This window comes from Nannobrachium achirus (assembly GCF_963921795.1).
Source record: "Nannobrachium achirus genome assembly, chromosome: 14".
Classification (NCBI taxonomy): Eukaryota; Metazoa; Chordata; class Actinopteri; order Myctophiformes; family Myctophidae; genus Nannobrachium; species Nannobrachium achirus.
The window spans coordinates 8,808,124-8,821,123 of record NC_137821.1 but is presented as its reverse complement, the minus strand read 5'-3'; the positions used below and the strand labels follow the sequence as shown (position 1 = coordinate 8,821,123).

General features: G+C 41.7%; 1 protein-coding gene across 1 annotated transcript in view; it reads right to left on the bottom strand.

Moving 5' to 3' along the window:
• Positions 1 to 3,766: 3,766 nt before the first annotated feature.
• Positions 3,767 to 13,000, bottom strand: part of htra3b (HtrA serine peptidase 3b) — a gene marked incomplete at both ends in the record, with an annotated part of 40,916 nt that continues 31,682 nt past the window's right edge. Inside the window, 6 exons of the mRNA XM_080741358.1 lie at positions 3,767 to 3,935; positions 4,809 to 4,904; positions 5,706 to 5,763; positions 8,541 to 8,658; positions 9,422 to 9,454; positions 11,027 to 11,221. Coding sequence (XP_080597484.1) covers positions 3,767 to 3,935; positions 4,809 to 4,904; positions 5,706 to 5,763; positions 8,541 to 8,658; positions 9,422 to 9,454; positions 11,027 to 11,221 — 669 coding nt within the window. The remainder of the gene's footprint in view (positions 3,936 to 4,808; positions 4,905 to 5,705; positions 5,764 to 8,540; positions 8,659 to 9,421; positions 9,455 to 11,026; positions 11,222 to 13,000) is intronic.

The window sequence follows — 13,000 nt, the reverse complement described above, 5'->3', positions numbered from 1 at the left end:
GCTCATTCATTTTTGCCATTTGTCATGAATGATGATGAATTTGTAATTCTAATTTGTACGTTGTTTAGCTAAATAAACCCTGCTTCATACAAGGCCGTCGCACAAAAGTAGTGAAAACAGCCGATCTACAAGCACACAACACCTCGTAGTGAAAACAGCCGATCTACAAGCACACTGTGCTTGCAGAACGGCTGTTTCCACCAGTTTAAATCATTTTTAAAATGATAAATACAAAACGAACGGTTTTGGACATATACGGTTTCTACTCGACAACGATATGTAGGCTACATAAATATTGTCCCTTCATTTGTATACAGGATTAAGCCTAAAAATAAACAACCGCTCAGATTGTCATGTTCTGTCTGTCTGTGGATTGTGACATCATCATCATCATCATACCTGGAAGTTATGCGGGAACGCCTACTGAGTGACAAAAGAATACTTTCTGGCCTTGGACAGTCCATACATCCAAACAGAGAAGTCCTATCTGATTGCATTAAACAACGTTAAACAATGGTGAACTCATTTTGCCACTCGATTTGCAACTCGATCACTTTATGCATGCGCGTACCCTCTATTGAAGTGCAGGAATACCGTAAGAACACATTCATGTGTGTGAAGACATGACCCCAAAGTATCACAACTAAGTTGATGAAAACCTTTTATTTGTTGAAACAAAATGTCAAAAACATGTTCAATCAAACAAGCCCTGCAGACTACAGTAAGTGCAGGTATTATTGCTATGGTGAGTTCCTTTACATGTAAACATTGTATTCTAGGTTGTGCGATAAGGCTGTGTTTTCTATTCATACTAGAAGCAAAGAGTTCCGATATTCAGTTAGGCGTTAAAAAAAAAAAAAAAGAGTAGCAAAAGTACAGCAGCAGTGAGATTGCTCACATTTCAAGCTCTTTATCTCAAATGAATACATCCTTTAAAAGCACAATGGCACACTTTGATACAGGGTCGGGTAGTTTATAGTGGTTCACAGACCTTTTCATGTGAAGGACCTTCAAAGTGATCTGAAAATCTTTCGTAACGGGGACCCCCAGAAGAGAAGATTTGTGTAAAAAACTAAAACATCCGAAACAAGATTTTTTTGAATGGCCAATGTACAGTATACATTGATAAAGTTGTAAACATGATTATGATGTATTAATCGCATCAGAGGATTATGTAATGTGCCTTAACCACTAAGGCAGTGGTTCTCAACCTGTGCACTTCCCAGATGATTAACTGTTTTTCTCACTTAACAAACCAACATAAAGTTTATGGAGGGTATATGCACGTTTCTAAAGTCACAATTTAAGGACTTTTAAATACCTTGAAAATGACAAATTAAACATTGGTCTACATGCTAAATTAAACAATTCTACATGCTCACAACGCCTCGCAGCGCGTTGTGAGCATGTAGATCAGCTATTTTCACAATAGAACCGTGTTATACAAAATGCATTGCCTCAACTCTTAGTGCTCGTCAGGGTGGGGGGTCCCCAGTTAAAATATGATTATTTTGTGAGTCGTGGCCTGAAAAGGTTGAGAACCACTGTGCTAGGGCAGCAGAGCCCCAAATGATGAAATTTATTTCTAATCAACGGAGCCAACCTTTGAAAATATCTCACAATGTTTGTATTAATTGTTTAGTTACCATCATGACAAGGTCTGTCTGTCTGTCCGTCCGTCCGCCCGTCCGTCCGTCCAAAATACCAGAGCCACAAAGAGTTTGGTGGCCCCCCATCTCTTGAACATGGAATGAAGTAATCCACAACCCAGACCTGTCCCCTACCTAAAGTATCAATGTGCTTTAAAACTGACCACAGCTAAAGTGTTCACATTAAGGTTATGGAATGACGTATAGAGTTACAGCATATCGGAAGGGCTCGACTACTACGCACCCTCCTGTCATCCACAAGCAGAACAAACAAAACGCATCACAACTTTTCTCATTTTTTTTATAACCGGTGTTCACTTTCATTAGGAGGGAGTGAAGTGTCTTGACATATAACAATTGCAATTTTAAATGTAATACAGCATGACCACAGTGGACACAAAACATTACAAAACAATTAAGAACAAAAAGATAAAAATATCAAGTGTCTCCTCTTATTAATGTCCGGCTCGCACCCACAATCTTTTCTTTGTGGCGCGTGGGAAAGAAGTCCATAGACGCTTCTGTCCGACCATCAATGTTCAGTGTGAGACAACCTCCATCTTTACTGCCACAGAGTGGTCCAAGGAATGCTTTAGAAGGAAGAGACACCAACGTCATTTTCGCTATCTCGCAATTCCAAACGACAGATGCGTCAACACCATGGGTGCCAAACTGCAGCCGGAAGTTGGGTAGAATGCACTGGAGTCAATGGAAGCCTGTGGAGCAGCTCATGAACAAACACCATTATCTGAACAATTGAGACTCAGCTCAGGAAAATAAAAAGAAGGCATTTCCCACATTATTTTCTGCCGTGTTGATTTTCGATGTGCACAGACACAGTGTCATTCTAGAGCGGTATCTAAAGAGCACAAAGTATGTTTCTAAACGTGCCAAGTAACGCGAGACTGTCCACCGCTTCCTGTCTGGGAACCAAATCTCGCAATATTTCAGAGACAGAAACAATTATTATTTACTGTTTGATTTCATTATGTGCTGTGCACATCGAAAAGCAAGTGACTGTAAAAATACCTGCGATATGTTTTCTTTTATATTCCTGATAATATGACAAAGGTGTCAGTCGTTCATAAACGGTGTTTGTTCATGAGCTGGTCTAGCTCAGCTCCATTCACTGTCATGTATTTCATCGCACTTCCGGTGCGAGTTTTGGCACCCATGGTGAGGGTCATGGCGCATGCCCGGTGGTCACGCGTTTCCCATCCTCCTGTCCTTGAGTGGTCCAAGGAATGACGTATTTTCTGTAGTCTATTGTGGAAGGTGTCGCCACATTGGTCCTCTCTGACGTCCTGGCTCTATCAAAGTGATGCTAATAAAGCCGGATTTATACTCGTCGGTGCATGCCGGTATCACGCACCCAAAAATAGCGGATCTGTAAGCTCGCGGCGTGTCGTGGCACGACGCGCGATCAAATATAAATCGTGCCTAAAGCCGCTATCGCACTGGCAGCTACAAAAGATACAAAACTACAAAACGTATGTATCAAATACAAGAGTGTATCTGTCGCTGGTGACGTGTTGATCAACGTCCGCTGAGCGAGAAAAATATGAAGGAAAACTTTTAAAACAGGGGTTAAAAAGAACAGGGAACTTTAGTTCCCCCCCCCAGCCCATTACAAGCTTGGATTGTGTGGAGAGTGAAGGAGAATGCATGGAAATTGTGTTATTATTTTGTAGATTTGTTGCTGCAAGTTAAAGCCAGCTGAACTTCGTAGCTGAAGATCGTAGCTTTTGTAGATTTTTGCAGCAGCTACAAACGGACGGGGCGTCGCTTTGTATATTCGTGCTGCCGCGATTCCATTGAAAACTTTGGAACGGTAGCTTTGTCTCTGCCTGTGTGAACGCAGCATTAATGAAGCGTTGTGTCGTAAAAAACTCCAGAGTCTCTTCTTGATGACGTCAGCTCGGAAAAACCGACGACCCCTCCTCCAACGACAGTGCTTTAATAAGAGTTCTTTTGAGGGTGGGGCGGGGTTTCAACCGAAGTAAACGAAAAGGGGAAATCGACGACAATGACGTTAGTGCCTTTGGATTGTTTGTGCGAGCGAGCGACGTAATGCCGCGGCGACCCCCCGACCCCGGGGTGTCCGTCCGTCTGTCCGTCTACTGCATGATGACGTCGGGCTGGATGTTGAAGAGCAGGTCGTCGTTGCCCCGCCTCACCTCCAGCAGCAGGGCCGTCTCCTCCTGCAGCGCCCCCTGCAGGTCGGAGGTGCTCAGCAGAGCACGGCCGTTCAGCTTCACGATGATGTCGCCGTCCTTGATGCCTCCTCTGGTGTGTGTGGAGGGGGGAGAGAGAGAGATTAAGTGGTTTAGTGCAGTGGTTCTCAACCAGTGGCTCATGATTAACTTAATGTGCAACTGTTTTCTCACTCAACAGTAAACAAACCAACATAAAGTTTAAGTGTATACTGCAAACTTCTAAAGTGACAATTTAAGGACTTTTTAATACCTCTAAAATGATGAATTAAACATTGGCCAAGTTGTCAAATATTAGAGGCAGAAAAATAGCCGATCTACATGCTCACAACGCCTCACAACGTGAGGTGTTGTGATGTTGCTACTGTACATCATTGGTGCTTAAAGCTTTTCATGTCATCCCAAAATCATTATGCATTTGGCCGTGGACCTGAATCTGAAAATACTTTGCTCCAGGGACCCCCAGAAGTCAAAAGACTTAAGCTTGTTTTAAAAAAATTATTATATTCAAAGATTCACACGTCTTCCAAAAAAAAAGCAGATCTACAAGCTCATAGCACGACACAAAGTGACACACTGTGTGCTTGCATATCTGCTATTTTGGAGAAATCGTAACACCATCATTGGCATCTGAGAGAGAGAGAGAGAGAGAGAGAGAGAGAGAGAGAGAGAGAGAGAGAGAGAGAGAGAGAGAGAGAGAGAGAGAGACTATGGAGTCGCGCTCTGGATAGGGGTTCTACTGCTATTGGTGCAGTGTCGGGTGTGGCTGAATTGACCTAAGCAGGATTTGCATTCTCTTCCGCACTTCACACAGAGGAAGAGAATGCTGTTCTGTCTGTCTGGCTTTAGGCCTTGTTCTCACGTTTAAGCGTCTCATGGAACTTGAAGCAACACTGATGTTCTTTTCCCGGTTTTAATAGGTTAACGTCTAATGAACAACACGTACTTCTGAGCAGGAGAGTCAGGGATGACCTCGTGGACGTAGATCCCTGTGGAGACGTCAGGGAAGTCTGGGCTGTGTTGTTTAAGCTCCTCCATCAGCCTGGAACACACGTTTTAGCCAGTTATTTATGTCCACACACACAAGGAGAAACATACAGGGACACAAATATGATATATAGTAGGTTCAATAAGGTTACATTCACACAACCATGGCATATGTTTTCATGATGATTGACTGTTTCTCTGATGATATCTTCTGCATAGTACTGTGTTCTGTCTGTCATTCAATGTTATACGAGTTAAAGATAAAAAAGGATCTCGATTGAAACAAGCCATAGGCTTTCTTGGGCATGTTCTTTTAGTTGACCTTGTACCAGTGAACTGTACTGTCATGAAACTGTACCTTTTCCCATGCAAACTTCTAATAAAGTCTTCAATCAATCAATCAATCAATCAATCAATCAATCGGCATGTCAGTACACTGTGGGTATAAGTAACAGTGTCTCCGCCATATATGGAGGCTGCCAATTATAGCTGAGACAACACAATACTTTGACAGCCTTTTGCCTCCTTTTTGGGCATCCCAAGTTGTTGAAACCCTCTACCAACCAATACACACTTACACACAGGCACGCACGCGCACATGCACACATCTACACACACGCGTGCACACATGCACAAATGCACAACCACAGGCAGTGATTAATTACTAAAAACATTGTTGGATGCATCATGGCCAGGCAGAGATAGCTCTGACAAGAACCCTGTCCCGATGTTTGGTAGGTTTTCATGACTGTGGGTTTAGTCAGTTTGTTGTTTATAAAACACATTCCTCAGCCCTACGGTCATTCAGATCCATTCATTCATTCAATGATTCATGCATTCATTCATTCAGACTTACGATGGAGTAATAGTCAGCATCCGTATTCCAATAAATCGCTTCTTCATGGACCTCACATCTGTCAAAGAGAGCTCTGTTAGTCGCCGTACATTTCAAAACAAATCCTGTTCTCGTGGTGTGTGTGGATTATGAGCGCATCAAATATACTATGTCTTCAAAAACACCAAATACTTTAATACAGGGGTCTTCAACATTTTCAGGCCAAGGACCCCTTAGCTGAGATAGAGATGAAGTAGGGACCCCCCCACTACATATCGTATAAATGTTTGATGCAGATTCTCGTCAATTTCATAGATAAATTCATAGACTTATTTTACAACGCTGTCATCAGTCTATGTTGGATTTGTGTTTTTTTTTTCAGACATTTAACCAATTAAATCGTTGATACTTGGTAAACTTGACCTTTCACTCTGTACTTGGTCTGTTCTTTTTGACCTCTACACCAAACCTATTTGCCAAAAATAGCAGATCTACAAGCTCTCAACGCCTCGCGCTGCGAGGCGTTGTGAGCATGTAGATCTGCTAATTTTCACAATAGAACCGTGTTATACTAAATGTAATGGCTCAACTCTTAGTGCTCGTCAGGGTGAGGGGGTCCCCAGTTTGCGGCCTGAAAAGGTTGAGAACCACTGGTGTAGAGGGTTGTGGTTAAAAGATTGAGTCACGACAGAGAAATAACGCCTAGAATTATTGAATGATTTAACCAGTGAAAAATAGCAGATATACAAGCTCACAGCGCGGCACCGAGTGCCGCGCTGCGAGCTTGTAGATCTGCTATTTTTGAAAAAAGTCGTGAAAATGTGTGCAAATCTTTGAATATGTGTATTTTCAAAGCAAACGTTTGTAACTCAAATTTTGCTTCTGCGTGGTCCCTGGAACTAGATATTTTGAGATGGGGGTCCGTGGCCAAATAAATATCATTTTGGGGGTCCTTCACATGAAAAGGTTTGAGAACCACTGACATACAGTAGGAGTCTCTCAAGAACAGACTAACTGAGCTCCAGTTAAGTGAAAAGGACCTTTTCTTTGACGATGGCTTAGCCAGATTGCTGACATAGAAACATAGGTTTTTCAAAAAATCTTTGAAGGATTCAAAAGACACTTATAGAATCGGGTCAAAATTCAAATTTTCACGATTTTTCAAAAATGGCGGATCTACAAGCTCACAGCGCGGCACTCGGTGCCGCGCTGTGACTTGCAATGATCTACTATATCGTTTGCAAAAGCAAAGTATCGTACCGTTTTGGCTTTGTATCGTATCGTTTTAAAATGCGGTAATCGGTATCGAATCGTTTTGCAATGCAAATGATTGACTGTATGGAAACTAAGTATTTGTGCCTTGCATTTGGTGATTTTAAGAGGGAAAATGAAAAAGAGGGGTCTAATTACTTTTCCATTCCATATAGCTACACTTGGTCTATCGATAAATGTGTGTAAACTCTGTGTTCATGTCAAGGTGGGCTTGTCCATATGTGCTGAAATATAATGTCCATGTATTTGCAAGAGAATCACAGTGTTTACTTATTTGTATCCATAATAATAGATTTTCCCTTAAAAACCTGCACTGTTGAAACATTTCACACTGATTTAATGTATTTGCTAAATAGTTACTATATCGATTTTAAATCGTTGAATCAAATCATATCGCCATGAATTAACCAATATCGTGCGTGTATCGTATCGTCAACCGTGTATCGTGATGCGTATTGTATCGCTGTTAAAATGTATCGTTACACCCCTACTGTTTACGTATCTTCTTAGATAGCTTGGGTCAGCCTGGACTGACTGCCCATCTTAGTGCATTGGGGCAATTAAGACCTTCAGTTACACACTGTAAAGAGTCTGGAGCCAGACTGGCTTATGCTTTTCTCATCGTCAGCAGGGCCTGAGGAGACCCAGTTGTCTAGTGAAGAAATACTGGTTGGGTCGGGTTGTCTTTGTGGGAATCTAACTAGTCTCCAAGTAGCAGTGAACCATTGTTTTATGTAGATCTGCTATTTGTGCAATCGTAAACATTTGTGCAAGTCTTTCAATATTTTTGACCCAATTCTATAAATGTTTTCTAAATCACTTTTTCATGTCAAGGACCCCCAAAATTACAAATAAATGATGTACTTGGCCGCGGACCCCCATCTCAAAATATGTTGTTGCAGGGACCCCCAGAAGCAAATATTTGAGTTACAAATGTTCGCTTTTAAAAACATATATTCAAAGACTTGATACGATTTTTCAAAAATAGCAAATCTCCAAGCTTGTATATCTGCTATTTTTCAATAGTTAAAGCATTCAATAATTGCAGGCCTGGGGCGCCCGCTGGCCTACTGGTCCAGGTGCATACCATTTAGGCAGTGCCACATAGGCATCGCCAGTTCGATTCCAGATCCAGAAGGCCTTTGCCCGCATGTCTCTCCCCACATCTCCTGTCAGTCCTGTCCTGATTTCTCACATGGCCCTCTTCTAGCGCCAACATCAGGCCATTTTTTTCAAAACACATTTTTGGACACTGCTCCTACAGATGTTGGCCTAAAATCACGCAAAGCGGTACACAGTATCTCTAAAGTCATGTCATCAACATGGATCTGTCCCATTTCCCACATTCCCTCCTGATTGGCTACGATTGCCTTCTAAAGTTGGTATTGTACCTGTGTTTGTGTGTGTAGTTTTTTTCTTTTGCCAAATGGACCCAGCTATAATTCTTGGTGCTGTGGACACCAGACATGTATTCATTGAAATTGAATAATAAGAATCAATATACCTTGTAATCTGACCACTGGGAACGTCCTAATGTTTTACTCATATGTGTGTGTGTGCGTGCGTGTGTGTGCGTGCGCTCACCCTGAGCACGGTGCTTGTCCAGGGACTCGTTGAGGAAGCGGGTGATCCTGTCAGAGGGGATGGCGAAGGAGATGCCCGCTGCCACCTTCAGGGTGTTGATGCCTATCACCTCTCCGTCCTGAAGGGCGGGCACACACACACGCACACACACACACACACACACACACACACGCACGCACGCACGCATGCACACACAGAGTACAGGATAGGTGGGTCAGCGTGGCATTACTGTGATTGCGAGAAATTAGTTTAGTACTGATGTTTACTCCATAATAAATTAACAGTTCTCAAGGTCTAATGTTTTACTTTCGTCACTGTTAGGCAGAAACCTCTTATCTCAAAGTTTCAAATTTGTACGTTTTTTTTTTAACCCGGCTTCATACAAGACCTTCGCGCAAAACTTGGGAAAATACCCGATCTACAAGTAGATGTAGATCGGCTATTTCATTTCATTTTTTAAATGATGAATATAAAACGAACAGCTTTGAACATACAAGGTTTCGATAAGACAACAACGACTTAATCCTTCTCATCGAGTTGTTTTTCCTGTACTGCACCTATTATAGCATTTAGGTGTTTGGATGAGAACGCTTTCACACAGTGTAGCCTGTACACGGTGGATTTTAAAAGGAGTCGTTCACCTCCAAAATGCCTTTTTTGATTACTCTCGCCATGGAGTTCAATAATATATTTTTTCGTATTTGTCGCAAGACAACTTTTTGATTACAATAAATGTACCCCCATTGATTCCGCAACTGGATGCGTTTTAAACTTGCAGATCTGTTATTCTTGGCATCGAGATTTAGCGACACACACTTTGAGAAACCCTGATCCATACGGTATGAAAGAGAACTTCTAGAGGAAAACATTCCAAGCCTTACCAGGTTGACGAGAGGTCCTCCCGAATTCCCATACTGAAAAACAAAAGAGAAAATGTCAAATATTGCATTCATACGGTACATGTACATCTATATACAGTAAGTAGGTATGTAATCCTACATATGTGGGTAAAACACGAGTGAATTCTCTTCACATTTATCACATAGTTCTTTATCAACTAAAATCTTTCTCCACCACCACAAACAAGCGTGAAACCTTTTCTACGAAAAAATGAGGAATTTGATGTTTCTTTTAAAGATATTTTTTTAACCCATTTACATTTAGACTGGGAACGCATTATTACGCGTTATTTTATGCTTTAACTATTAAAAAAATAGCAGATCTACAAGCTCGCAGCGTGGCATTCTATTTTTGAAAAATCATGAACATTTGTGCAAATCTTTGAATATATTGACCCGATTCTATAAGAGTCTTCTAAATCCTTCTAAGGTTTTTTTGAAAAACATTATGTTTCTATGTCGACGGTGCTCAAACATTTTCACGTCAAGGGGCCCCAAAATTATATTTATTTAGCCACGGACCCCCATCTCAAAATATTTAGTTCCAGGGACCCCCCCCCCAGAAGCAAGATCTTTGTTACAAATGTTCGCTTTAAAAATACATACATTTAAAGATTTGCACACATTTTCACTACTTTTCAAAAATAGCAGATATACAAGCTCACAGCACGGCACTGATATTTTTCAATAGTTGAAGCATTCAATAATTCTAGGCCTAAAATGGGCAGTTATTAAGGCAGTTATTGCTTTACATAGGAGGGCGTAGGGAAGACCAGACGTGTAGGAGAGGAGAGAGGCTGAAAGACATGCAACACATGGCTCCAGATAGACTCCAACAGGAGATATGGTACAGTATGTGTGGAGTATGGAATATTTCTGCAGACTATCCCCCAGACGGGACATTTTAAACCATTCCAATATGATACCATAGGGGCCCTATTTAGATGATGTATGGTGCACGGTAGTGCACGGTCCAAAGCTGTCCAACAACTACAGCTAGACAGCAGATAATGTTGCTGCAAAAGTATGGCCAGTGGTGGAAAAAGTACATATTTTTTGACTGCATTTGGAGCTTGTAGATCTGCTACTTTTGCGGTTTTTGAATTTGAATCCCGAAGAGATTTCCACCATATACTTCATCCCGAAGAGATTTCCACCATATACTTGTATAACGCATATACATAATCCCCATACTTCTATTCAACAGTTTGATGTTAAATTATTGTTATTCATCATCAATATACTATTAGTATAAATATAGTATATATAAATATACTACTTTCATTTCAAAGTATGATGCAGGTCTATTGTTATTTCATTTTTACCGATCAAGTATATTCACAACTATAGCAAAGCAACCCTTCTATACATTTATCAACACTGTCTCAATACCTCCATTGGCTGCTCCTTACATTATGAAGCTCCCACATATTCACATTCACGCACCAGTTACAGTTACTTTCCCCATAACCCACACTCTACACATATTTTGGAGCACATACTGTATCTTCGAACGGGTAAGGTCTAGTTCTTACATTAATGATAGCATCAGTCTGTATATATATACAGCATACAGTATATTCTTACATTAATGATGGCATCAGTCTGGATGTAGTCCATGTCAGAGTCGGTTAGTCCCAGCTCCTTGCCGTCCCGCTGGGCGGTGCTGACGATGCCCGTGGTGACGGTGTTCTGCAGGGCGAAGGGGCTGCCGATGGCCACCACGAACTCCCCGGGACGCAGGTCTGCACTGTGACCCAACAGCAGCACTGGGAACTTGATCTGGAACCACACCACACCACACCACACCACATACATTTAGATTAGGGATGATCTGGAACCACACCACACCACAACACAACACAACACATACATTTAGATTAGGGATGATCTGGAACCACACCACACCACAACACAACACATACATTTAGATTAGGGATGATCTGGAACCACACCACAACACAACACATACATTTAGATTAGGGATGATCTGGAACCACACTACAACACAACACATACATTTAGATTAGGGATGGACGCAGGTCTGCACCCAGCAGCAGCACTGGGAGCTTGATCTGGATATAGGAAGGAAACCACATAATGGATAATATTGTAAATCACCACATTTTCATAATAATCCAAAGGATTACCCCGTTTTGTTTTTCTGCAGATGGATTCCCAGATTGATTCAGATCAGACGAAATCTAATCAAATCAAAGACCAATCAGATTAAATCCAATCCCATCTAATCTAATCTAATTTTAATTGCAAGGCCCCCCCATAACGTTTTTTTAAAGATAAAGCTATTTTGGGGGGGCTTTGCCTTTAATTGACAGTTTACACAGTGTAGAATAGATGGACAGGACACAGGGAGAGACAGAGAGAGATGGGGAGAGAGACATGCAGCAAGGATCGTCGGGAACGGGATTCGAACCCGCGACACGATCAGTGGTTCTCAACCCAACAAACAAACCGAGAAAGAAAGAAAGAAAGAAAGAGTGAAATAAATGAAGAAGGACAGACAGAATGAGGGAGTCATTGATGCGAGGTAGCAGCAGCATTATGAGTAGAAACACATGCAGGCTGCTGCAGGAACACATGGTGTGAGTCAGAGAGAGAGAGAGAGAGAGAAACACTCATGATTTAAGGAGGTCCTGCCTGACCTACAATACATCTCCCCCTCCCCTCTCCTCTCCTCCCTTTCCCGGTCTCCCTTCCTCCCATCTGGGCCGTGGGTCGTGCTGGGGATTTGGGTCAAAAACACTTACATAAGTTCTGTGCTCTAAAAACTCAAGGCTTTACCAAAGCAAGAGCCAGGTGTGAGAGGCCAGGCTTTTTGTAATGAACTCATTTCAATTGGGAAAGCATTTGTGTCACGTTAGATTTCAACCGCTTTAACCATTATTGTATGCTTTAACTAGCAGATCTACAAGCTCACAGCGAGCTGCGAGCTTGTAGATCTGTAATTTTTTTTTAATCCTGACAATTTGTGCAAATATATTTTTTTTTAATCCTGACAATTTGTGCAAATATATTGACCCGACGCTGTAAAGGTCTTCAAAAAGGTTTTTTAGAAACTCAAGTTTCTATCAGTGGTTCTCAAACTTTTCCACGTCACAATGACCCCGATCTCAAAGTATGTTGTTCCAGGGGACCCCCAGTAGCAAAGATTTGAGTTACAAAGGTTTGCTTGCACACAAGATCTTTCAAAAATAGCAGATCTACAAGCTCATAGCGTGGCACTCGGTGCCGCGCTATGAGCTTGTCTTAATGAGCATCCAAAGTGAAAAAGGGCGACATGGTGAAAATGTGACACAAGGAAAGGAAACTTTGTTCCTCCTCTGACTATCAACAACACTGATGGTCTGTTGACACACAGTGTGCTTGTAGATAGGCTATTTTCATTAGTTTTGTGCGACAGTCTTGTGCGATGAAGCAGGGCTTTACTTTACGAAAATACGTAAAGATTTGAAACTTGGAGAAACAAGGTTTATGCCCGACAGTGACGATATACTTGCATCCAAAGAGTGGGAGCCTTTTCTGGCAAAAGTAAAACCTACA